At 44.7% G+C, this 27,527-nt stretch overlaps 1 protein-coding gene across 1 annotated transcript in view; it reads left to right on the top strand.

Annotated features, from left to right (window-relative positions):
- LOC147113826 (M-phase inducer phosphatase 1-B-like) overlaps positions 1-27,197 on the top strand; it is a 44,655-nt gene extending 17,458 nt beyond the window's left edge. The window contains exons 9-16 of the mRNA XM_085995188.1: positions 912-995; positions 2,654-2,842; positions 7,100-7,189; positions 8,772-8,834; positions 15,213-15,311; positions 16,580-16,713; positions 20,115-20,226; positions 22,092-27,197. Of these exons, the coding sequence (XP_085851314.1) occupies positions 912-995; positions 2,654-2,842; positions 7,100-7,189; positions 8,772-8,834; positions 15,213-15,311; positions 16,580-16,713; positions 20,115-20,226; positions 22,092-22,232 (912 nt within the window). The 3' untranslated portion in view covers positions 22,233-27,197. The remainder of the gene's footprint in view (positions 1-911; positions 996-2,653; positions 2,843-7,099; positions 7,190-8,771; positions 8,835-15,212; positions 15,312-16,579; positions 16,714-20,114; positions 20,227-22,091) is intronic.
- The last annotated feature ends 330 nt before the right edge of the window (positions 27,198-27,527 follow it).

Here is a 27,527-nt window from a genome sequence, read left to right on the forward strand (position 1 = left end):
TCCGTTTCGGCTGTTAACTGTCTACTGACCAGGGCACAGGTGCTGATTGTGATTCTAAATAGAAAACAGGGTTGGTACAGTTGACCATCACTCAAGTGAATGTCGCGAGTAAATATTTACTGGAAAGAGCAAAACTTGACTCTTTCCTCCCCTACCCCAGGACGGTCTACTGGGAATTGACACCAGCTGCTGTAGGATTAATCTATACAGATCAGAAAGTCCCAGGTACGAGCACCACCAGTTGAGTTGGCCAATCTCGGGTGGGGGGGAACAGTTGGATTGCTACAGTTGGCCTCCTGGAGAGAGTGAAAACTCTGATATACACCGACTCCCGCTGGAAAATGTGGTTGTGGGATGTAGAGTGAGAACAGGATGAGGCTCAGCTATGATGCCATCACAGCTGAATACCCTGCTGACATTCATTGCCTGGGTTTGCACATGAAGAATGACCCCTGGGCTGAGGTACCACCGGACTGCTGTTAACTGGGGAACTACAACTCAGCAAGGGTCAGTGATGTCATGATGGGAGAGGAGAAAATGGAAACATCCACTTTATAAAAATAAAAAAAAATTGGTCTCTACTGTTTGAAGAATTTTAAATGTAAATAATTTGATCTCAGATTTGTGATCATTGCAATTGAAATTGATTTATTTCTGTACAAATTATGACTTCTGATTCAAACATACAGCAAATAACAGTAATGGTATCGAAGATATTCCATTACAATTCAAACTGTAATGAGGTTTTAGTAACTTAATGTGTTGTGAATTCTTGCTTTGTGCTGCAAGGTTGCTTGCTCTGATCTCGATTTGCAGTCACTGAGTTGGAGGCCCCCTGCTGTGTAATGTACTATAAAATACTGTTTGTAAATGAGCAATTACAGTGTGTCAGTTTTTATATTGATTTACAGGGAAAGATGAACATGACTGTGTCTTCCAGCATGGCTGCTCTTCTCACCAGTGATCTCATGAACCAGGGAATGGACATAAGCACAGTAAGAATTTTGATTATTGAGGAAGCGCTACTGTATGTGGACAGGGGCGGGTAAAGATCCTCTTGTGTTTCCGGGTTGTTGAGGTCGAAGTGCATGAGTTTGTTTGAGCTGTGTGATTTTCACTGATAGTGGGCTGATTCTTCCCAGATTGCAAACCTAATGGTACTTGTAACTCCCCCATAAGATCACCTCAAGTCTATGCTCTGCTATGCAATTTCTAGCTAAGTTGCTGTGAGATTCTGTGATCTTTCTCTAGTGCTATTTAATGGATTAAAGCACAAGGCAATTTGTGAGGCTGCAGCCTTGCTTCCAATAGTGTTTTTTTAATTTTGTTTTTGGAATGTGGGCGATGCAAGACTGTATTTATTGCCCCTCCCCAGCTGCACTGAAAGAGCAAACCTAGCACCTTTCATAGCCTTGGGATGTCCTAAACTAATTCACGGCCAATTAATTACTTTGAAGTACATTCACTGTTAAGCAGGCGAATGCGGCAGTGCATTTAATAATGCTGGTTGAGGAATAAATGTTGGCCAGGGCACTTAAAGAACTCCCCTGCTCCTCTTCAAATAGTGCCATGGGATCTTTTATGCCCAACCAAAAGGGAATATGGAGCCTCTGTTTAACGTCGCATCCAAATGACAGCACCTCCAACAGTGCAGTACTGCCCTGAACTGTTAGCTTCGGTTATATGCTCGGGTCTCTGGAGAGCGACGTGAATCCACAACCTTCTGACTTGCAGGTGAGTGCTACCCCTTGAGCGAAGGCTGGCACCTATCCTGAGGTTATTAAAAGTTAATCAACTAGTGTGGGACTGGATTTCCATGTCAGCCAGATCAGGTAGAGGTGGCAGATCCCTTCCTTGAAGGACGTTAGTGAGCCAGTTGGGTTTTTATGACGATGCAACAGCTTTCATACTCCTTTTTATCTGGTGCCAGCCCCCAAATTCTGATCTATTAAATTCAATTTCACAACTTGTCATTGTGGGATTTGAACTTATGACCTCTGGTTTGCTGGTCCACTGCCATAACCAGTAGGGCCTTTGTGTGCTTTAACTAAAGCCAAAGGGAGTTCTTATCAAGCTGGGGATGAGGGAAGAGGAGGAATGGCCTACCTTTTGGGCAAGTGCCACAAGTATTGTACAAGACCCCAAGCACCGTCTATTTGCCTGAGCCTCCTGCTGATATCGTGCCCAGGATCATTCCCTGTTGGTTACTTGTTATAGTAAATGTTCTTCATTTTAATATTGGGACATTGTTCTGTGTTTTGTAGCAACAGCAGCAGTTTACACTGATGACCGTGCTCTCTCTCCGAGGCGTGACAACATTCACATACTAATTAATAGTTGTTCCTTAATGGCGCTTTGGTAATTCCAACTTAATTTGTGGGCAGTCATTGGGAAGCTCTGTTCCTGTGTGTATTACTGTATTAATCTCTAATTAAAAGTTGGATAGGAGTTTAACGCCAACAATTTTGAGTTGAAAGAGTCATCTCATGATTCAGAAGGACTTGAGGCCTGAGCTCCACAGATAGCTGCATGAAGGAGAGATATGGGCTGAATGACTGAGATCTGCCTCCTTGGGAAGACTCTGCAGAAGGTGGGGACATGCTAAGTATTCATCAAAATCGTTCCTACTTTTAATTACTGTTTGCTTTGTTAGGTGCCAGTTCGCAGGAGTAGGCCAGGCCTGTTTCGGTCGCCCTCTATGCCGGAGAAGTTGCACAGACCTTTCCTGAAAAGATTGGAGAGATCTCAGGAAATAGACACTCCAGTGAAGACTAAACGGCAGAAGAGTTTCAGAAGCCCCTCACAGGATGAGGATCAGAAGAGGCAGGAGAGCCGATTCATGGTAAAGAAGCCTTCTGATTGCTTGCTCAGCTTGAACTACAGAAGTTCACAGCACAGAAGGAAGCCATTGTGTACATGCTGGATCTTTGCTCGTGCAATCCAACACTAATCCCACTGCCCTGGTCTCTTCCCATAGCAGTGTATTTTCCTCTGCTTCAAATGTTTATCTCATTTTCATCTTGGATACAATGCTCTTTATCTAAATGTAAAAAAAAAAAAATGCTCCTGACTCCCGCTCACACTCTAGGACCATTTTAAATAGCTTCCTCACCATTGATTTCTTAAGCAGAGGCAATAATCATTCAGTTAATGTGCTTCACTCTCGTGATTCCCCATATGTTAAGTCATCAATCCCCACCATGCTGTCTGCCGTTTGTTGAGGGAGGGGATGTGGTAAGGGGATTATACAAAGCAAGCCAAGAAAAAGCAGATGGTTGCACTTATTTTGCTCTCCCCATCTCCTTTCTTTCTCCCAACAAAATAAACTCTTTCCAGTACTATGTATCACTATCCAATTGCAGGGGCCTGGAGCAGTTCATCTATTTTTTATATTCATTGATGGGATGTGGACGTCGCTGGCAAGGCCAGCATTTATTGCCCATCCGTAATTGCCCTTGAGCTGCTGCCTTGACAACTGAGTGGCTTGCTAGGCCATTTCAGAGGGCAGTTAAGAGTCAACCACATTGCTCAGTTTTCCTTCCCTAAAGGACAGTTTTTTTTTAAATTCGTTTACGGGATGTGGGATTCACTGGCAAGGCCAGCATTTATTGCCCATCCCTAATTGCCCTTGAGAAGGTGGTGGTGAGCCGCCCTCTTGAACCGCTGCAGTCCGTGTGGTGAAGGTACTCCCACAGTGCTGTTGGGGAGGGAGTTCCAGGATTTTGACCCAGCGACGATGAAGGAGCGGCGATATACTTCTAAGTCAGCATGGTATGTGACTTGGAGGGGAACTTGGAGGTGGTGGAGTTCCCATGCGCCTACTGCCCTTGTCCATCTAGGTGGTAGAGGTCGCAGGTTTGGGAGGTGCTGCTGAAGAAGCCTTGGCAAGTTGCTGCAGTGCATCTTGCATACAGCTGCTGTACGCTGGTGGTGGAGGGAGTGAATGTTTAAGGTGGTGGATGGGGTGCCAATCAAGTGGGCTGCTTTGTGCTGGATGGTGTCGAGCTTCTTGTGGTGTTGGAGCTGCACTCATCCAGGCAAGTGGAGAGTATTCCATCACACTCCTGACTTGTGCCTTGTAGATGGTGGAAAGGCTTTGGGAAGTCAGGAGGTGAGACACTCGCCGCAGAATACCTAGCCTCTGACCTGCTCTTGTTGCCACAGTATTTATGTGGCTGGTCCAGTTAAGTTTCTGGTCAATGGTGACCCCCCAGGATGTTGATGGGGGATTCGGTGAAGGTAATGCCGTTGAATGTCAAGCGGCGATGGCTAGACTCTCGCATGTTGGAAATAGCCATTGCCTGGCACTTGTGTGGCGCAAATGTTACCTGCCACTTATCAGCCCAAGCCTGAGCGTCGTCCAGGGCTTGTTGCATGCAGGCATGGACTGCTTCATTATCTGAGGAGTTGTGAATGGCGCTGAACACTGTGCAGTCATCAGTGAACATCCTCATTTCTGACCTTATGTTGGAGGGAAGGTCATTGATGAAGCAGCTGAAGATGGTTGGGCCTAGGATACTGCCCTGAAGAACTCCTGCAGCGATGTCCTGGATCTCCAACCACCACAACCATCTTCCTTTGTGCTAGGTATGACTCCAGCCAGTGGAGAGTTTTCCCCCTGATTCCCATTGACTTCAGTTTTACTAGGGCTCCTTGATGTCAGACTCTGTCAAATGCTGCCTTGATGTCAAGGGCAGTCACTCTCGCCTCACCTCTGGAATTCGGCTCCTTTGTCCATGTTTGGATCAAGGCTGTAATGAGGTCAGGAACCGAGTGGTCTTGGTGGAACCCAAACTGGGCATCAGTGAGCAGGTTATTGGTGAGTAAGTGCCACTTGATCGCACTGTCGATGATGCCTTCCACCACTTAGCTGATGATTGAGAGTAGACTGATGGGGTGGTAATTGGCCAGGTTGGATTTGTCCTGCGTTTTGTGGACAGGACATACCTGGGCAGTTTTCCACATTGTTGAATAGATGCCAGTGTTGTAGCTGTACTGGAACAGCTTGGCTAGAGGCGCGGCTAGTTCTGGAGCACGTCTTCACGATAGCCAGGATGTTGTCGGGGCCCATTGCCTTTGCTGTATCCAGTGTGCTCCGCTGTTTCTTGATATCACGTGGAGTGAATCAAATTGGCTGAAGACTGGCTTCTGCGATGGTGGGGACCTCTGGAGTAGGCCGATGTGGATCATCCACTCGGCACTTCTGGCTGAAGTTGGTTGTAAACGCTTCAGCCTTGTCTTTTGCACTCACTTGCTGGGCTCCACTATCATTGAGGATGGGGATATTCTTGGAGCCCCCTCCTCCTATTAGTTGTTTAATGGTCCACCACCATTCAAGACTGGGTGTGGCAGGACTGCAGAGCTATAATCTGATCCGTTGATTGTGGGATCGCTTAGCCCTGTCTATTGCATGCTGCTTTCGCTTTTAGCATGCATGTAGTCCTGTGTTGCAGCTTCCCCAGGTTGGCACCTCATATTTTTAGGTACGCCTGGCATGCTCTTCTGCACTCCTTATTGAACCAAGGTTGGTCCCCTGGCTTGATGGTAATGGTAGAGTGAGGGATATGCCAGGCCATGAGGTTGCAGATTGTGGTGGAATACAATTCTGCTGCTGCTGATGGCCCACAGCACCTCATGGAAGTTTTGAGCTGCTAAATCTGTTCTGAATCTATCCCATTTGGCATGGTGGTAGTGCCACACAATACGATGGAGGGTGTCCTCCGTGTGAAGACTGGACTTTGTCTCCACAATGACACTGTGGTGGTCACATGGGCAGATGCATCTTTGACGGGTAGATTGGCGAGGTCGAGGTCAAGTAGTTTTTTCCCTCGTGTTGGTTCTCTTGCCACCTGTCGCAGGCCCAGACTGACAGCTATGTCCTTCAGGACTTGGCCAGCTCAGTCAATAGTGGTGCTACCGAGCCACTCTTGGTGATGGACGTTGAAGTCCCCTACCCAGATTACTTCTGTGCCCTTGCTACTCTCGGTGCTTTTTCCAAGTGGTGTTCAACATGGAGGAGTACTGATTCATCAGCTGAGGGAGGGCAGTAGGTGGCAATCAGCAGGAGGTTTCCTTGCCCATGCTTGACCTGAAGCCATGAGACTTCATGGGGTCCAGAGTCAATGTTGAGGACACTGTTGCAGCTTCCAGATGGGTTTTTACGACAATCTGGTAGTTACATGGTCACCATTACTGATGATGGCTTTTTTTTCCAGATTTATTTAACTGAATTTAAATTCCCCAGTTGCCGTGTTTGGACTTGAACTCTTGTCTCCGGATCAATAGTCCAGGCCTCTGGATTATTAGTCCAATAGCATTATCTCTATGCTACTGTTCCCTTATCTACTTACCCTCTTGTGTTCTGTGGATGAGGAGAGGATGCAATTTATTATTAATAGGGAGGGGGGAGATTTGGAGATTCAGGAAATGTTTTGAGCATGGAGGGTGCTTTAACTGTCACATGAACTGCCATTTGTTTCCAGTCTGGATTGGACTGGGCACCATCTTGAAAATAACAGGATTCCATTCATAGGACTGTTTGCCCACTCCAAATCAAAAAAAATAAACTGCTGTTAAATCACTGTGGACTATTCGGGGAAATGCATCAACTTCATCTTTTCAGCAGCTCTGAAGGTTGCCATTTGTTGCCTGTTGTATGTAATTGAAATGGCAGGTGGTTGGTTTTATTTCCCTTCAGTATCTGGTGTTTCTCTTTAATTTTATATTGTTGAGGTATTGAACTTGGGCTAGCTGGTGAGTGACCTTGTTTTTCATCGTTTGATTCTGAGGAATGTGAACAAGGACGGGGGAATGAGTGGGAGAATTATGACTGCCATAGGTTCTTCAGCTCTTTCATAAGGGCACTGAGATGCAGCATCAGTAGCAGTGCATCTTATTATTTAGGAGGTGAATACTTCAGTCTTTATTACAATTACCTTTTATGTGGTTGGGGGCGGATGGACATCCTGAACATCTCTTGGCAGTTGGTTCTTGATCTTCAGGGGTGACTTGAGAATCCTTTTATGTTCAATTCTACATGGTTGAAAAAAATGCATGAAAAATCTCAAACAACTGTTAAATATTTTTCCCTCCTCTGCAGCGACGAGCCATGACCAGCTGCAATATTGACGTGACAAATGTTTTGGATGAGGAAAGGAACCCCATGAAGCTGATAGGAAACTTTTCCAAAGTGAGTTTTTTAACCCTTAAATATTCTTTGAAATTTGTCTCTTTACATTATCTATTTTTTTTTCCTCCCCTCCTGCCCAGTGGCATTTGCTGGATATGGTTCAGCGAGTGCCAGATGGCCCTCCATACCTCATCCGAATGGTCACTCATCAGATGCGAGCCTGGAGTTGGGCTACTGAACTATGGAGTCATCAACACATGCATACACTTCCTCTTTTCAGCAGGGAACATAAGAACATGAGTAGACAATTCAGCCACTCGAGGTTCCACTATTCACTTAGATCATGGATGATCTGTACCTCAACTCCATTTACCCGCCTTTGATCCTTATCCGTTGATCCCCATACCTAATAATTTGTCGATCTGAGTTGTGAAAATTTCAATTGACCCAGCATCCCACAGTCTTTTGATAGAGTTCCAGATTTCTACTGCTCTTTGTGTGAAACAAATGCTTCCTGATTTCACTCCTGACTGGCCTAACTCTAATTTTAAGATTGTGCCCCCTTGTTCTGGATTCCCCTGCCAGAGGAAATAGTTTCTGTATCTACACTAGCGAATTTATTTTATTATTTTAAACACCTCGACCAGATCACCTCTCAACCTTTTAAACTCAAGGGAGTATAACCCAAGTTTATGCAACCTGTCCTCATAATTTAACCCTCAGGAAAGGGCACTCCAGCTGATTTACCACCCTCTCCCCGGCCCCCCAAATCCCAGGAGCACCGAGGCCAATTATGTTGCCCCAATTGGTGCCCTGACGGCTGACTGGGCAAAGCAGAAATTGACCCTGGAACCTTCTGGTCGGTATGTTTTAGTGCTATTCTAGGCACTATCTTTACTCACTAGGTTGGAGGTGTCCCACCTTTTTGATTGGGTGTCAGATATATGTACTGCATCTGGTGAGTGGGCTGTGTCCGACTTAAATCAGTTTTGGATCAGGCAGAATGGGGAGTAAACGCCCAGGTCCATCGTGGTCACTTGCTTATTAAACATTTCACATTTATTGGAGAAGAATTATAAATCATTCCAAACACTGGATTTTAGGTATACTCCAACTCTTCCCCCTCCCACCCCACTTGCCTCTCTCCAGTGGCGCACTCTTTAGCTATTGTGACCCAGCAGTCTGGACCTCTCCCTAAACTCCACCTCCCCTTTGAAAGCCACTTAAAACCTATCTCTCTTGACTATACCCAGATGGTGAGTTCCTGCTCTCGGTTGTGCTGTTGTGTGAGTGGATGTCAAGGATTTCCATTCCCACCCACAGGGAGGGGAAAAAGGAAGGAGTCACCCCATGGAACATGCCTGATGATTCCTTTGGTCACCCCACCTAGCTTGCCCCCAATTTCTGATCGGTGTCTGTTGCCAACCTTTGGTGAAGTCCTTGGGCATTTCACTGTTAAAACAGTTGAATAAGTGTTGTTGCTGCTGCCTATGATGCTTTTGTACTATCTGAGGGGGTATGGTAATGAGATCATCACTAGATAGCCTGGGTAAGACCAGGATCCTGGCTGATGTGACATTACAAACCTGACCTGTTTTGTTGAAGTGCTTGCTCTGGTGCTAATGATTTATTTTATTGGCAGGCATATGCATTGCCCACTGTAATGGGTAAGCATGAGGATCTGAAGTACATCACACCGGAAACGGTGAGTTTCACTGTTTACCTGGTGCTGCTTATGTTTATAAAGAAAAGGAACTTGTATGTCGCGCTTTCCATGTACTCTGGACATCCCAAAGCGCTTCTCAGTCAAAGAATTACCATTGAACAGAAGTCACTGTTCATGTAGGCAAGCATGGTAGCCAATTTGCCCACAACAAGGTCCCACAAACAGCAGTGAGATAAATGGACAGTCGATCAATTTTGCTGGTGTTGGATTTAAGGTTAAATGCAGGGAACATAAAAACTGACTGTAAAAGCTTCTATAGATATGTGAAGAGAAAAAGATTGGTGAAGTCAAGCGTAGGTCCCTTGCAGTCAGAATCAGGGGAATTTATAATGGGGAATGAAGAAATGGCAGACCATACTTTTAGTTCTGTCTTCACAAAGGAGGACACAAATAACCTCCCAGAGATGTCGGGGAACATAGGGTCTAATGAGAGGGAGGAACTGAATGAAATCAGTATTTGTAGGGAAATGGTGTTCGGGAAATTGACAGGACTGAAGGCCGATAAATCCCCAGGGCCTGATAATCTACATCCTAGGGTACTTAAGGAAGTGGCCTGAGAATTAGTAGATGCATTGCTGGTCATCTTCCCAAATTCTATAGACTCTGGAACAATCCCCATGAATTGGAGGGTAGCTAATGTTACCCCACTATTTAAAAAAGATGGTAGAGAGAAAATGGGGAATTCAGGATGTAAGCCTGACATCGGTAGTGGGGAAGATGCTAGAGTCCAATATAAAAGATGTAATAGCAGATCACTTGGAAAACAGTGACCGGATCGGACAAAGTCAACATGGATTTACAAAAGGTAAATCGTGCTTGACTAATCTACTGGAATTTTTTGAGGGTGTAACTGGTAGAATAGATAAGGGAGAACAGAGGATGTGGTGTATTTGGACTTTCAGAAGGCTTTCAATAAGGTCCCGCATAAGAGATTAGCGTGCAAAGTTAAAGCACATGGGATTAGGGGTAAGGTACTGACTTGGATAGAGAACTGGTTGGCAGACAGGAAGCAAAGAGTTGGAATAAACTGGTCTTTTTCCGAGTGGCAGGCAGTGACTAGTGGGGTACCGCAGGGATCGGTGCTAGGACCCCAGTTATTCACTATATATTAATGGCCCAGAAATTCGGGTCTCCACGGGTGAGTACGCACAGGGCACTCACCCGTATGCCCAATGGAAGTGCCGTTCCCCCTGAAAGAAGGGGTTCAGAGTTCGAACGCGTGCGCAGGAGAGGCTGTGCGTGCGCAGCGAACTGACTCTTTTTTGCAGGTTTTCCCGGGAGGGTAAGTCTGCAGAAGTTAGACATTTAAAAAGCAGTCGCAAGGTTTTTTTTACAAGGTAAGTGGTGAATTAATTAAAATTAAAACATTTTTTCCACAAGTTTATTATTTTTAAATACTTTAAAGAAAGGTAAGTTTATTTTTAGCCCCGTTAGAAAATAAAAAAAAATTTCAAAAATTTAAGTTATTGTTTAAAAGTTATTTCATGTAATTTATAGTTTATTTATTTAAAAAATGTGATTTTTAAAAAATGTATTTGAAAATTTAGTGATGTTTTGGGGCCCGTAGTATTTCCAAGTTTGACAGCCCTTCCTGTCAAACTTATGAATGGAGCATTCCCTGCTCCGATTGGCTCCTCATGACCCACATGATCCCAGGGGACGCATCGAACTAACTGCGCCCCTGGGACACGCAAGCACTGTGCGCCGGCAGTTGGAGCAGGCCCAGGATCGTAATTCCACGGGGGCCCACAGCTCAACGGCCGGTGCACTAGGTAAGTGCAGGTTGGGGGCTTACACCCACGGGAAGCCCCTGACCCAAATTTCTGGGCCATTAATATTAATGATCTAGACGAGGGAACTAGATGTAATATCTCCAAGTTTGCAGACGATACAAAGCTGGGTGGGCATATGTGCTGTGAGGAGGATGCCAAGAAACTCCAGTATGATTTGGACAAGTTGGGTGATTGGGCAGATGCAGTATAATGTGGATAAATGTGAGGTTATCCACTTCGGTGGCAAAAACAGGCAGATTATTATCTGAATGGCAATAGATTGGGAGAAGGGGAAATGCAACGAGACCTGGGTGTCCTTGTGCACCAGTCGCTGAAGGTAAGCATGCAGGTGCAGCAGACGGTTAAGAAGGCAAATGGTATTTTGGCTATCATAGCGAGAGGGTTCGAGTACATGAACAAGGATGTCTTGCTGCAGTTGTACAGGGCCTTGGTGAGACTACACCTTGAGTATTGTGTGCAGTTTTGGTCGCCTTATCTGAGGAAGGATGTTCTTGCCATGGAGCGCATGCAGCGAAGATTCACCAGGCTGATACCTGGGATGACCGGAATGACGTGTGAAGAGAGATTGGGTCGATTTAGGCTTATATTTGCTAGAGTTTAGAAGAATGAGAGGGGATTTCATTGAAACTTATAAAATTCTAACAGGACTAGACAGACTAGATGCAGGAAGGATGTTCCTGATGGCGGAGGAGTCCAGAACCAGGGGTCACCGTCTAAAGATAAGGGGTAAGCCATTTAGGACTGATGAGGAATTTCTTCATCCAGAGAGTGGTGAACCTGTGGAATTCTCTACCACAGAAGGCAGTTGAGGCCAATTCATTAAATATATTCAAGAAGGAGTTGGATATATTTCTTAAGGCTATGGGGAGAAAGTAGAAACAGGGTACTGAATTTGGACGATCAGCCATGATCTCATTAAATGGCGGAACAGGCTCGAGGGGCCGAATGGCGTACTCCTGCTCCTATCTTCTATGTTGGCTTGGACACTGGGTGAATTCCCTTGCTTTTCTTTGAATAGTGCCATGGGATTGTTTGTGTGCACCTGAACAGACATATGGGGCCTCAGTTTAACGTTTCATCTGAAAAATGGCACCTCCAACAGTGCAGCACTCCCTCCATAATGGGCTAAAGTGCCAACTGAGAATATGTGCTCAGGTCCTGCAGTGTTATTTGAATCCATCAATGTCTGAGTGGAATGAGAGTTCTACCACTGAGGCCTGTAATATCAGTTTACCTTCCAGAGCTCCAAGTGCTGTCTGAAGCGTCCAGTCCAGCTATTGAAGACTAGAATCCAACTTTCTTCTTCTCATTTGTATGGAGAAGCAACTAGCATCTGCTTGGCACTTCTGCCAAATGGCATGGGTGAGAATGGTGAAGGCATCTGTGAGCAAACACATGCCCCACCTCTTCATGGTGGTGTATTGTGGCTGTAACTATTTGTAACAGTTATCAGGGGGTGGGGGTGGGGAGGAGAAGGGAGCTTTTTATTAAAAAATACTGCATTATGGAGGAACTCTGCAGTGTTGTTTTGGTCTGATGTAGTGCATTTTGTTATATACTGCAAGAAAAATTGCAGTTGAGGCAAGAAGCTTTGCTATTATGTGAATGCACTTTCCTGTGATATGTTAAGCAACTGTTATACTGCCGTTTTCACACAGGTAAATAAGCTTCAGGTGTGCTTCGAGGCAAAGTGGCATTATAACTCAGCAAGTAGTCTCTCACCATGTGTAATATAAATCCAGTCTGAGGTGAAGCTGGGTTTAAAAGTGCTCAAGCAGTTTGTTCGCTCTGCTGGGCACTTTAGGAAGATACAATTAAGTTTTGTATGTGAGAGAGAGGGGATGCTGCCGCATGAGCTCTGACATTAAAAGTAGCTGCTGGGCGAACATGCTAGCACAGGGCTCTCACCTAGGGGAGAGAATGTAAGTAATAGTTGGGCACAGGTCGCAGTACCCCTTGCCATTGGACCAAGACCTTGCTGCCTAAGATGATTTGTAACACCAAAGTTCTGATTGGTCCCCTTGGCGGACAAGACACACCCAGCAGTTTACTGGAATGTGTAATTAGATCCTGCCTGAGTAATCAAGTACTTTGCAACGTGTAATATGATCCATTCATTGATGGCCCGCTCCAGAGCTCAACAGTGCAAACACAATGCTGAGTTCAGATAGGAAGGGGTGAGGCCATGGAGGGATTTTGACATGAGGATGAGAATTTTAAAATCAAGGTGTTGGTGGACTATGTTCCTCCTAATACAAAAGCAAAATACTACAGATGCTGGAAATCTGAAATAAAAACAGAAAATGCTGGAAATACACAGCAGGCCAGGCAGCATCTGTGGCGAGAGAAACAGAGTTAACGTATCAGGTTGATGACCTTTCGTCAGAACTGTTCTGACACCGCACTGTTTAGTACTGCACGTGCGCGACCGGGTCGAGTGCGCATACGCAGTACTAAACAGGCGCGCATGCGCAGAGTCAAAAATGCGTTGCAAATAATCACTCCATATTATTGCCGTCAGATCCTTTAAATGTTTGTAACTGCTGGAAATTATATTGGCTGTTATGGTAGTTTAGTACTTGAGCTGAAGTATGTTTGAGTGACACTGCAATGAGCCAGATTCCTTATTGGAGGACTGCCTCTAGGTAGGTCCATCTCTGTTAATAAAGATGACAGCCTATTGGGTGTGATGCTAATCGCTATTACCAGTCAGAACAACCAGGATTATCAGTACACAAGTACTGCTGTGCACAATCTTCTACTTTCTCCCCACGTCCTGGGATGAAAGACTAATGAACCTTGTCCAGACTTGAACCTGGCATCTTTTGCCCATGAGTCTGATACTAATTTTACTGAGCTGCCCAACTTTGTGAAACACTGCAATGTCAAAGGATTCACCGAAAATAAAACTGGCTAGCATGCTTGTTTTAATGAGATTTATTGAAGTGACTAGTCACAGTACACAATGCTGCAGCACAGGATAGAAATGCCTGGGTCGATTCGTGGATCTCAGTTGTGCTGTCTCATGAATGGTTGCCAGGGGTTTCCATTCCCACCCACGAGAAGGAAAATTGGAAGGAGTCACCCCATGCTACACTTCTGACCATTCCTTTGGCCATTTCCCCCCCCCCCCCGCCCCCCCCCCGCCGTCCTGGCTTGCTCCCAATTCTTGAATAATGTCTGTTGCCAGCCTTTGGTGAAGTCCTTGGGCTATTTCACCACATTAAAACTGTTGTATAAATGTTTCCTGCTGCCTGTGATGCTTGTACTTTATGGGGAGGTATGATAATGAGATCTCCCCTAGATAGCCTAGCCAATACCAGGATTCTTTACTTGCTCCGAATGACCAGCTATAGAACTGAGTTGGTGGAGGTCTGGGAGCAGGTCATTATACCTCAAAGGCTCTGACTCTGACACTGAATAGCATTGCTCAAATGCCTTGGTGGAGTTGGGGCCATGGATCCTTGAGGTAAGTCCTTATAAATGACCTACTTACTGGCAGCAGAGTACCAGGTTCTAGCAGGGCATGTCCAAATCCCTGCCAACTGTTCTAGCCAAGCTCCATGATGTTAGTATCACCTTGTTGCTGATGAAGTGATGGTTTGGTACAATACTTTGACATAGCTCTATTCCTTTGAGTATAAGCCATCAATCTGCTTCACTATCAAAACAACTCACTCAAGCTCTTGGTCAACACATGGCTCTATACTGACTTTTGGAAGAATGTATTGATGCTATTATGCACACAAATTCATTGGTGTCGTTAATTCTTCTTTGCTGTTTTCTTTTGCCCAGCTCCGATGATTGTGTACAGTTTTGGTCTTTTTCCCTAAGGAAAGATATACTTGCCATAGAGGGAGTGCAACGAAGGTTCACCAGACTGATTCTTGGGATGGGGGGGATTGTCCTATGAGGAGAAATTGATAGACTAGGCCTATATTCTCCGGAGTTTAGAAGAATGAGAGGTGATCTCATTGAAACATACAAAATTCTTACAGGACTTGATTGGGTAGATGAAGGTAGGGTGTTTCCCTTGGCTGGGAAGTCTAGAACCAGGGGTCACTCGGAGAGTGGTGAATCTTTGGAATTCTCTACCCCAGAGGGCTATAGAGGCTCAGTTGTTGAGTATGAGATCGATAGATTTTGGGGAATCAAGGGATATGGGTAAAGTGGAGTTGAGGTAGACGATCAGCCATGATCTTATTAAATGGCGGAACAGACTCGAGGGGCTGAATGGCCTGCTCCTGCTCCTATTTCTTACATTCTTATGTTGTATTTTAGACACTGATTCACTGGCACAGAGATGGAGTTGCCAACATAGAACATTGCATTTTCCCACCCCACACCCAAAGGTCAGGATTTGCCTTTCCCATCCTTCAGTGATGGGCAAAACAAAAATGATTGGTCAGGTGTAGAGTAGGTCTGGCCTACTCTGTAAATGCTACACATCTGTCCCTGGGAGCTTTCAGCTGGCAGACCATGTAAGGGTGTTTGGGTATTTAGTTGCAAGAACAGAAAGTAACCATAAAGGGTGCATCTGTAAAACCTACTGACTTTTGCACAGATGGCCAAGGTACTACATGGAGAATATGACCGTCTTTTAGAAAGAGCCTATATCGTTGACTGCCGCTACCCGTACGAATTTGAAGGAGGACACATCAAGGTATGTGCAGAGGATACCAAATAATCAAGTATTTTCTTTTTTCTTTCTTTCTTCCACCCTACCTGCACTAGCACCATTCCTCAGAAGAAAGGGCAGTTGGGTAACTTGCCACCAATCGTAAATCAACACTTCCTTTTTTTTGTTCCAAACTCTTCCCCCCCCACCCCCCCCCCCCCCCCCCCTGCTACATGAAGCAAATGGTTTATTATTGAATGAGAGATCTGTTCCTCCTTGTGAGCAGCCAGTGTCTGCTTTCTCACACATCCTGGTTTTAAACTCCTGACATAAGCAGGACTTGGAATTAATATACCCAATTGTGCGAGGATCTGAATTAATTGCAGAAGTCCAATTATTAACCTGGGTGCATTTCAGCGGTTGTGTATTTTTAAATTGCGTGTTCGGCTCCTTTGCGAGTTTTAGAGAAGTCCCAGTCTAGGCACAATGGGCCGTAGTTTGCGGCCCCTACGGGTGCGTACGAGGTGTGTCCGCGCCCGTAAGTGGCCGTGCAAGTTCCGGGTTTAGGCATGCGCTAAAACCCGGAACTTGCGATCTGTCAAGAATTTTCTTGACAGATTCTCTGCATCCCCGGGAAAAGGGCATTCGCGGGCGGAGAGTTGTGCTATTTGCCCAGTGAATGTCTGTGAAATTCCTACGCCTGGTAAAAGCAGGCATAAGGCCTGCTTTTACCAGCGTAAGAGTTTTAAAAAACAGAAAAATAAAATTTTATCAATTTATACATTTAAAAATCTGTAAAATAAGGCAAGCTTATTTTTAGCCCCTTTAAAACGTGTAAATTTATTTTTCAAAAAATTAAATTTTTGTTTTAAATATTTAATTAAATGCCATTTTAATTCATTTTAAATGTGATTTTTTTTTTTCCCCACTTATTTGAAGTGTAGAGGTATGTTTTGGGGTATTCCCATTTATACTTCTGGGGTTTCAGTACATACGGAATCCCCATAAGTATGAATGGAGATTCTCATATGCCATTCATTGGGCCGGCCCACATGATCCCAGGGGCGCTTGCGAACTGCATGTGCTCCTGAGATATGTGAGCCTCTTCCCGCGGGTACCCGGAGAGGACCAGGGACTGCGAGTCTCTGTACCTCCTGGACAACCAGGTATGCGGGCATTTTATTTGCGGATTGGAGGCATTTCCCCGTGGGAAGCCTCCGACCGCAAATTCTGGGCCAATATTTCTGGTTGTAACTAGTCCTGCTAATTCTCTATCCAAGCTGACATTCTTGCTGTTTCTCCCACTTTCCTAGGGTGCCCTGAGCCTTCACAAAGCAGATGACGCTATCGACCATTTCCTAAAGAAGCCCATTGTTCCCAAATCCAAAGACAAAAGATTGATTATAATCTTCCACTGTGAATTTTCGTCAGAGCGAGGACCAAAGATGTGAGTTGCATGAATTGTTTTCTTAATCGCCATTGAAAGGGTATTAAATGTAGGCTGAAGGTTGGGACAGTGGTGAACAATCTAATACTTTCTGGGACCTAGAAGTGAAGTGAAATCCAACAAGGAAGGAGTTGCTATTGGACCTAGTTATGGGGAATGAGCCAGAGCAGGTAAGAGAAGTAAAAGTAGGGGAACATATAGGCAATAGTGACCATAATATAATACACTTTAAGGTGATAATAGAGAAGGAAAAACATAGAAACATAGAGCAGGAGTAGGCCATTTGGCCCTTCGAGCCTGCTCCGCCATTCAACAAGATCATGGCTGATCATCCAAACCCTACCATCCAGTCCCTACACCGACAGCCATCCCACACAAGCCCTATCCCCGTAACCCCACGTATTTAATCACCCCCTAACACTAAGGGCCAATTTTTGTCATGGCCAATCAACCTAACCCGCACATCTTTGGACTGTGGGAGGAAACTGGAGCACCTGGAGGAAACCCACGCAAACACTGGGAGAATGTGTGTGGAGTTTCCACAGTCACCCGAGGCCAGATTTGAACCTGGGTCCCTGGCGCTGTGAGGCAACAGTGCTAACCACTATGCCACCGTACATAAGTATGACAAAAAACAGGCTAATAGATTGGCAAAAAGCTGATTTTGAGCGGCTGAGAATAGAACTTGGGAAGATAAAATGGGCAACAATCTGGGCAAACAACAATGGGAAACATTTTAAACGGTGTTCAACAGATGCAGGAAAAATATATTCCGCTAAAAGGAAAGAACAACCTAAACACTAATGAGGCTCCATGGATGAATAAAGACATAAGGGAACAATTGAGGGTAAGGAAAGAGGCATACGTTGAGTACATAGACAGCAGAGGAGTGCATGATAAGAGAGAATACAAAGGGATTAGGAGAGACATCAAAAAACAATTAGGAAGGCAAAGAGGAACTGAGTTGTCAAGGAACATAAAACAAAACTGTAAAATATTTTACAGGCACATCAATTTTTTTTTTAAAAAAGGAAGGTTGGGATGGGAATAGGGCCATTAAGGGATAGACAGGTTAATACCACAGGTAATGAAAGGGAGATGGCAGAAATATTAAATCATTATTTCACTTCGGTATTTACCAGGGAGATAGAACAGGTGGATGTGACATTGGATGATATGAGTAATGAGAAGTGCATTTAAAAATTTTAAAAAGGGGATATTAAATAAACTAATCAAACCCCGAGGATAAAACCCCTGGTCCGGATGGATTGCATCCACACATTTTAAAAGAATCTAGGGAAGAGATAGCAGAGGCATTACTACACATATTTAATAATTCATTAGGAAAAAGGTGTAGTGCCAGAGGACTGGCAGATAGTTAATCCACACCTATATTTAAGAAGGGGGATAGAACATGTCCAGGGAATTATAGACCAGTCAGCTTAACATCGGTGGTAGGAAAAATAATGGAATCCCTACTAAAGGAGAAAATAGAAGAACATCTAGAAATGAAAAGTATAATATTGAATAGTCAGCATGGATTTCAAAAAGGAAAGTCTTGTGATCGGCAGATAATTGACTCGCGTAGAGGCTAGAACCAGGTGAGCTATCCTCATTGACAAGGGGCCGGTTGGTACAATCTGTTAAGCCTTGTACTCTGTTCCATCACTCAGGAAAGATTTGTTCATTTAATGAGGGTAGAACGAGGTATAATTTCCTCTGGCAGATAGTTTTAAAGGGTGTTCTCTCTAAAATGAGTTTTGGATTTTCAATCTTGTCCCAAGTAGACAGAGGCTCACTGTAGAAATATAGAATCCGTTACTGTAGTGCTGTCACAGTCAAAGGCCAGGCCACAGATGTGAATGGAATTGCCCCATTGATGCAGTAGGGAAGAATCCTGCAGTGGGATGGGTGGTACAATGTAAGGGGGACAATACAGTATAAAAGATTAAATGATCACGGTTCAGAACAAGGCGGCGTTGTGCAGTAAAGATTTTGTGATTAACGTCTTAGAAGAAAATTTGAGGAAATCCCCTTTAGAAAATACTGTAGGGATTCTCTAATTGCTTGGTGGGCAAGTGTACTGGCCAATGTGCTACTTAGTTGCACAGACCAGTAATGACCTAGGTTCAACCCCCTTTTTATTCCTGGGTCAAGGAGCGGGAAAACTGCATTGGTTTTGTTCCTGATTTGCTATTCGCTAGCATCTTCACAAAATTGGGTGTATGTAGATTTGGAGTGAGGATTGAACCAGGCTTGGTTACGGTGGATCCAGAGTCTAAAAAGTATGTGAAACTCGCTGTCCAGGCTCTTGAGGGAAGGTACTGTAGGTACCTGTTTACATAGGATATACACCACAGAAACAGGCCATTTGGCCCAACCAGTTTATGCCGGTGTTTATGCTCCACTTGTGCCTCCTTCAGTCTTTCCTCATCTAACCCTATCAGCATAACCCTTTACTCCCTTCTCCCTCATATGCTTATCTAACTGCCCCTTAAATGCAACTATACTATTTGCTTCAACCACTCCCTGTGGAAGCATGTCCCACATTTTCACCACTCTCTGGGTAAAGAAGTTTCTTCTGAATTCCCTATTTGATTTCTTGGTGACTATCTTATATTGATGGCCTCTAGTTATGCGCTTCTCCACAAGTGGAAACACTCTCTGCATCCACTCTATCAAAACCTTTCATGATTTTAAAGACCTATTAGGTCATCTCTCGCCTTTCTCTTCAAGAGAAAAGAGACACAGCCTGTTCATCCTTTCCTGATGGGTGTACCCTCACATTTCTGGTATCATCCTTGTAAATCTTCTCTGCACCCTCTCCAGTGCCTCCTATATCCTTTTTATAATACGGTGATCAGAATTGCACACAGTACTCCAAGTTTGGTCTAACCAAGGTTTGTTACAAGTTTAGCATAACTTCACTACTTTTCAATTCTATCCCTCTCGCAATAAACCCTAGTGCTTGGTTTGCTTTTTTTATGGCCTTGCTAACCTGTGTCGATACTTTGTGATTTGTGTATTTGTACTCCTAGATCTCTCTCTTCCTCTACCCCATTTAGATTCTTATTTTCCAAGTAATATGTGACCTCCCTATTTTTCTTACCAAAATGTAATCCTGCACATTTATCTGCATAGAATTTAATTTGCTAATTCTATGCCCATTCTACAAGTTTATTAATGTTGGGTCGAATGGCCTGTTTCTGTGCTGTAAAATTCTATGTATTGGAGGTTTGCCAGCACCTATAGAACTGTGCCATAGTGCTAATCGCTATCTTAAGGAAAGGAGAGGTGGAGAGGAAGCACATCATCACAGAAAAGTAAATTAACTTAATTCACAAGTTGAGAGGCTTTACATGAGTACTGTACAGACCTGTCTGGTCTCCTTTTCCTTGAAGGTGTCGCTTGGTGCGGGAGGAGGACCGACGTATGAATGAGTACCCAAATCTATACTATCCAGAGCTCTACATACTGAAAGGAGGGTACAAGGCTTTCTTTCCTCAGTTCATGGTAAGAAATGGCTTGTCATTTCCCTGGGAAGTTGAAGGGACCACTTCTGTAGTGCACTGGATGACCTGTCTCATCAGATTGTCAGGCAGCTGATTATCCAGTAAATTAACTCTGACTGAAGGGGAATGAATTCAAGAGCTTTCATCTTCTCCCTTTTTCAGCTTGGCTCAGTTGCTAGCCCTGTTGTCTGAGTTAGAAGACCTACTTCAGACTTGAGCACATAATCTAGGTTGAAATTTCAATGCAGTACTGAGGGAGTGCTGCACTGTTGGAAGTGTCTTTGCTGATTCAAGTGGAAGCTAAAGTTCTCCATTGTCCTGGACAACATATTTTATTCAATATACAGTGATTACAAGGTGAATTCTGATTTCTCCCACCGCCACCCCCCCCCCCCCCCCCCGCCCCTTCACTTTGATTCCAGTAGTTATCGACAAAGTGTAAATGAAAGGAGCCAGATTACTCTTGACCGCCACCAAGTGCCCTCGTTGACTTTGGTTCTTGGCATACTCCAACCCGCTGATGAGATCTGTAGCTCCGGGATCAGGAACGGGTGTAATGGTGAGATTGCAATAGCAAAACGGAACTTTACCTTTCACCTTCTACATACACCGGGGGTTCTCGACCTTTTTACTTCTGAGGCCCCCTACCGTGTTAAAAATTCCAGAGACCCCCCATAACACGCATTTTTTTCTGTATAAAAATTGTGGGTGGCCGGGGTGGGGGAGTTGAGAGAAGAAAGACAGTTGGTCCCGTCTGTGGGGGGTCAGTTTGCCCCTCAATCTGTGGGGGCGGGGTTCATTTCCGAGGTCTCGTCACACATTCAGTTGCTGCGCTTTTATGACGATGGAAGGTTCTGGAACCGCTGTGGGCCCGGCACCTCCGGACAGGCCAAGGAGCGGCTTCACCACCGAGCAGAGCCTCCCGGTAACGGTTTCAGGGGACTGCCAAGCCAGGGCCCAGACCCGGTAACCAGCGCCCAGGCCAATGAAGCCAGTCAGCCATCGTGGGGCAGCCGGTGACCCTTGCACCCACACTGTTGCTGCCCCCCCCCCCCCCCACCTGACCGCCGACCCACAGGCTGCTGAGGTGCTCCGTCCCCATCCAACTACAACCTCCCCTGCGATCAGTCCGCCAACCTGACCAAGGGCCCGCTTGCCGTTCCCCCAGATGGGCCCCGCCACGAGAAACCAGCAATTCTCTGGCAGACCCCTTGGAAACCTTCTCGCAAACCGCACCCCCCCCCCCCCCCCGGACTGAGAACCCCTGCCCTACACAATTGTCAGGAAACCACTCCCACCCCATGGCCAGCATTGATTCCTTTCTCCGAGAACTTGGTAAGTTGCATGAATATGGAGCAGCTTTACAGGCAGGTACCCAGATTCATGTTGGTGTTACTTGGCATTAACCAGCTTTGTGGAGGAAATCTTTACTACTCCATCTGATTGGGAAATTTCGAAAAAATATATCTATTGGTAGCTAAATACTGCAAACGTTTCTGAATGAGAGGAGCAATGACATTTTTAAGGTAGCATTGCTGCTCTTGCGACTTTTTAAACATAATTTACAGAAACGCAGCGTCCAGGAAACTGAAGTTGCTCTGCTGCTTGCTCGCAAGTTTTCTAACTGGCAATGAAATGGCTTTGATTAGTGCTGGTTTACAGAGACGCCCATTGCTCAAGGTGTATTCTCTATTGAGAGGTCATTGCTTTTATGTTGGGGTTTCCCAGACAATGGGGCAGGGATTTACTCAGAAATATTTTTGATGTCTTGGTGACTTGCCTCACCATGAACTGACTAGATATGGTCTCTTCCAATGTTATAAAACTATTGTCTGGCTGATTTTGCTCCCATTTGCTGTACTGCAGAATCACTGTGACCCACCTGAGTACTGTCCCATGGATCATGAAGACTTCCAGGAGGAGATGTTGAAATTGCGGAAAAAGAGCAAATCCTGGGCGGGAGAGCGTCGGAGGCGGGACCTAATCTCCAGATTGAGGAAGGAGTGATTTGGATGTGCGAAGAAGGCAATGGGACTCTCTCCATTTAATAGGCACGGTCTTTCTCCTTCCATCCAAATCTTGGAATGTTGCAACATCAGAAAGCATGAAGACTAACTACCACATGCAGAACTGAAAAATGGAGTTAGAATGTGAAGAGGTTTTTTTAACCACTACGCTTTTTGAAGAATTTGTTTTAAGGATAACTGACTTAATTTAATAGAAGCTCCCTCGTCTTTTTTTTGAGAAGTGATTTGACCTTCTGACATCCTTCTTCCTCCCTCCACCCCACCCACCTAACATGAGCATAGATGGACAGCACAGATCGCTGGTTTTACCATTCTGTTGCCCTGCTGAATGATAGCTGCCATTAATGACGTCACCAAGAAATCTCGCCCTTCTGTGCATACTGTGAAACAATCCATTTGTGTTGCCATGTAGTATTGAAAGCTGTATGCTTGTGAAGTGATCTTATGTCACTTCTAAAGAACAATTCCATGCGGTGCTTGCACCCAACCCTCCCTCTGAGCTAATTTGGGCAGTATTTAGAAATGTTGATGCAAAATGTAAATTAGATTGAGATTAAGGAAGAAGTGGAGACCTGACTGGCTAAGAAGCATTGAAGAAGAGGAGACCGCCGGTTGATGGTTTAGTCTGTGAACCTTTTTGGTTATTCATCAGAGCTGGTGCTGGTCAGTAGATAGTGACATGGCCATCAGACAGAAGGATGGGCAGCTAGCAGAAGTCGTAAGGTTCTCCTTTAAGATCCACAACACGAGGGCACAGTTTTACTCTGCATTAGTCGAGATGGGCAGGCGGATGTTGGAGGCAGGTTTGAATGTAATACGGTGAGCATCGACCAGCATCAGAATGCTTTCACCAGTCCCACTCTCCCTGTCGCACGCCATTTCTAAACTAGCTATTGTCGGTATTTGACCCCTCTTGAAGCAAAGGATCGTTCTGTGGAAGTTGGCATGGAGTTCCCTCTGTTGTGGATGCCAAGCAAGACCAGTATCAGGCCAAACAGCATGCTGGCACTAGTGCTGTGATGGCTTTGCGCATCGAGTCCCAGAATATTGTTTGACCACGAATGGCACCACAGCATGGCCTGATCCTGGTCTTGCTTGGCATCTACAGACGTTTGCATTCCAGCAGGGGTCACTGGATAGTGGTGAACAGTGAATTCTGCAGTGTTTTATTTTAAACCCCTCCCAAATGTAGCAGTCCCCCTCTCTAGTGCTGCCTTGGCTGAGATGAGCTAACATAATACAGACCAGGAATGGAAACCCAGACCTTCGGGTGTTACACCAAGCGATGTCTTTACTCACTGGATCATCAAGGAGTTCCATCTTCACATATTGGGGTACTGTAGATTCTCTGTATGCAATACTGCATTAGTATCTGTATGAGGGCTTAATGGGACACCTGGTACCACACTGGCTTCAGCTATTTTAATATGAATGAAATCACTAAAATCCTGATTCCAATACACGCCTAACTGTAAGGCTTGTGTATTTATACTGGAGACTCCTGAAGTGGGTTTGCTTTCAGGTCTAGAGTACTAACGTCTCCAACCTTCAGTAAAAAATCAGTAACAAGGCTTAAATTCTTTAAAACCAGTTTTTGTTCTTCCCTCTCCTTCTGAAGATGCTGACTCTTGCTTGGAAAAGGTTCTATGGTGCCGTTAGCCCTCCATCATTTAACCTGTTCTCCCTTTGAGTTTTCAGGGTGAGTGATTAACGCCCCATTCTGCCAGCAACTATTGAACTATGGATGGCATCATATCCTCCACAGTTGAATAGCCTGACTACAATTACTGTCAAAACTTGTGTGCAGACTGATCCTGTCTTCATCTGTTCTCCATGCATGCATCTTCCAGCAGGAGTCACTGGATAGTGATCATGGACAGAACCCCTGGCTGACTTCCCCAGCACCCTGCTAACCCCACCCCACCCAAAAGTTGAAGGTTCAGGCTAATTGTAGAGGTCGATTTGCTGCCCCACCGAAGATCAACTAACTGGGGTAGACAGAATGTAATGTTTTTTTAACAAGGATAAGCTGGTTATGTCGGGAACCCTTTTTTTTTTCCTACATCGTTCAGGACTTTTGGGAAGCTCAGGCTTTAGATATTGCACTTGACCCCATGTGACCTTTGCTTCCATTTTGGTGACTGGCAATTTGGTTCTGTTTTTTGCTGAAACTGGACACAAAGGAATTAGAGGGTTTTTAAATCAAGAAAAAAAGTTGATGTAATATAAATATTTCTAAATGTATTAAATTTAATTTTTTTTTGAGGGGTATATGCAGGAATATTGTAAAATGGATTCAAATGACAAAGATATTGAAAATTTGAGGAAAGAGAATGTTGCTTATGACTAACCAGTCAGAGAAAGCGCATGTAGATTAGATTGTGATGAGGTGTCTTCACCCAGGCAATGTTGAGGTTTGTGGCTTGGTTGATGGGAGTGCTGTAATTTTTTTTTCTCTCTATATTGGTTTTCACGCCGAAGAAAACCAAATTAGATGTTTGCAAATGAGCATAAGCTGAGCTGCCAGCACACCAGAGCTACTGGGAACCCATCCCGCAGACTGATGGTCCTGTGGCTCTTCCTATCAAGATGGTGTTCCTTCATTTACAAGAGAGAAAAAAAATCCCTATCATTTTGTCCTTCTCCCACATCACTGGAAAGCTGGCATTCTGAACCCTTCAATATGTGATTTTGGTCACAGCTGAGAATAAGTTGGATGTGGCATCGTCCAAACCTGTGCATTACAGCTCTGGCAATGTGCACTGGTGTGCCAAGCCGAAGGAGGAGAAAACTTAAAGTAACTTTTTTAGTAGAAATGTGCTTTTAAAAATAAGTACGTAGTAGTGCTAACCAATACAGCAATAGAGTGTGTGGGAGGGCTGCACAGGGTGTGGTTTATACCCAGATTTGGCTAAGATTTTGTTGTAAACTGAGTGTGGTGTGTAGTGCACGTTACCTGTATATATTTTAAGTGCTTACCAACTGAGGATACAACATTAAATCTTTCATTTACTCGTGACCTGTTCCACAAAGATATAAAACGTGTAGCTCCCCTCCCTTCTGGGTTTCTTTTTACTCTGGTAATCAAATTTGTGTAGCTGACGCCTCCATAACTGTGAAGCGCATAAAGCTGCGATGCAGTAAGACATCAGGGATGCAGATACTGGTTGTAAGAAATAATCAGAACACTGGACTCTGGTTGTGTCCTTCATGCAGTTGGGAAAGTGGGCAATGCATCGTTGAGTGATTAACACCCTATGGTGCCAGCAGGTCATACACAACTGGGATTTGATCAAGTGCATCTTGGATTACAGGGCCAAGGAAGATCTCCGCCTTTTCAATGGAAATCAAATCATTGCCATGCGAGGGAGTAAGATCTAATTTCTGTGAAGTGACTCAATTATAAGAAGCATTTAGGACAATCTTCCAGTTTAAACCTTGCCAGCTATTTTTACCCCTCTCTTTCCACCCTGTACCACATCAAGATAAACTGCTCTTGGGGGCCCCTAACAATACTGGCTGTAGCTGACACTGTCCAGGTTGGGTTCTTTGTTTACAGTTCCCTCCACTTTAAAGGTATCATGAATGTTCATCTGACGGTGCTTCAAACAGCACTGCCATTCCTACCTATCCTTTCACTAGCTGAACACCAATAATCTCAGCTAAGAGTTATTCACTGGAAGCTCAGTCACCAGCTCTTACTTTGAGCTGCCCAACCAGTTGAAGTGTGGCTCTTGCCATGGCGAGTATTAATAAACTTGCCACAGCGAGGTGATGTGTCACTTAATGGTGCAATTACTGGCACTGTCAGGATAGCAGTGTTGCTTTAACTTTGTTGGTTTGTGGTCAAATTAGCTCAAGGTTGAAGATGATTACCAGCCTCTGTGTGGCTCCTGGTGGTGATCTAGCCAAGGAGCACCATTTTGTGTGTGTGTGTGTGTGTGCGCGCGCGAGTGTATATCGTAATAACATAGCTGAAGCCTCTGGGATGCGTCTTACAAATTCCCATTTGCAGAACTTCTCTGTAGAGTCTGGAGTACGTTGGTTCCAGGATTAAGTGGATGCTTTGAGACCGTTTGGGATGGGGTTCCCTTCCCTTGGGTTGTCCTAACTGTTACTGTGCGATTGGTCAGTTTACAGAGTGCGTGCGTTGTGTTTTTGAGTATCTTTTTCAAAGCAGGAGGAATAATTGTAAAGTAGGTCTGTCTGCACTGCCTTTCAACTGAGATGGTGACATCCCTGATGGGAGGGGGTGGGGTGGGGGAGAGTCTCCAGATTCCCCTGGTGGGCCACCGATAATGAAAAGCTATGGAACGGAGATACTTGTCCCTTTTTCTATGACAGGACCCTCCCCCAAAATAAAATAATCACCAGTTGTGTCATTGTGAAGATCAACCTTTTTCCTAACAAAAATTGAGACAGCTACAATGTCGTCTCTTAATGTGTTTGGGTGTTAACTACTGTCCCGGCAATGTCATTTTTACATTTTAAAAAAGAAAAGGACACCTGTATCTGGAATTGGAGTGGACATCTTATTCCAAATGTACTAAACCTTTATAACTGACTTCACACTGTTGCTGACTCTTGATATTGCTGCCTATGCAGTGTTGAATTTTTTTATATTGTGTTCCAGCTTCTAAATTTTAAGCTGTGCTACAATTTTTTTTATGTAAACATCATTTGTTAAAGTTTCTTGCACCGATTTTTAAAGTAGTTTTGCTCTCATTTTAACTTTCACTGCCTTTTAAAAATAATGAGGAACTAATAATCTCCAGTGTTCCTGTTTGGTGCGATTCTGAGCCCATTCGAACCACCAGATGATGCCTACCAGTAATTCAATTCAATGTCTGAGTCTAAACCATTGTAATTTCAATAATGTAACTTGCTGCCTTGGGGACAGTAATACGTTTTAATCCAACACGTGTAATAAAATCTGAGCATTCAACAGTGCGTCTGTTTCATTTCGATGGTGAGTTTTAATGTGTGTTATAGAAAATCACTTCAAGAACGCTATTTGTCTCCTCTCCACTCTCCTGATTCTTGCCATTGAGTTCACTTAATTTGGGGGAAGCTTACGGTGGTGGAGCGGAGGTAATGGCAGGGAGGAGGATTTACTAGTTTTGATTGCCTGGGGTGGGATACATAGGCGGGCGGGGGGTGGGTGCACGGGGTGGTACAGAATTTAGGAAGTCCGCGTTTCTCCGCACACTATGCAGTTTTTAAACTCCACAGCGTGCGTCATATTTGGCTCTGACGGGTTCCCTGCCCGAGGGGG

This window comes from Somniosus microcephalus, chromosome 8 (genome assembly GCF_052327205.1).
Source record: "Somniosus microcephalus isolate GS21.2 chromosome 8, FLI_Smic_1.0, whole genome shotgun sequence".
NCBI classification, from domain to species: domain Eukaryota; kingdom Metazoa; phylum Chordata; class Chondrichthyes; order Squaliformes; family Somniosidae; genus Somniosus; species Somniosus microcephalus.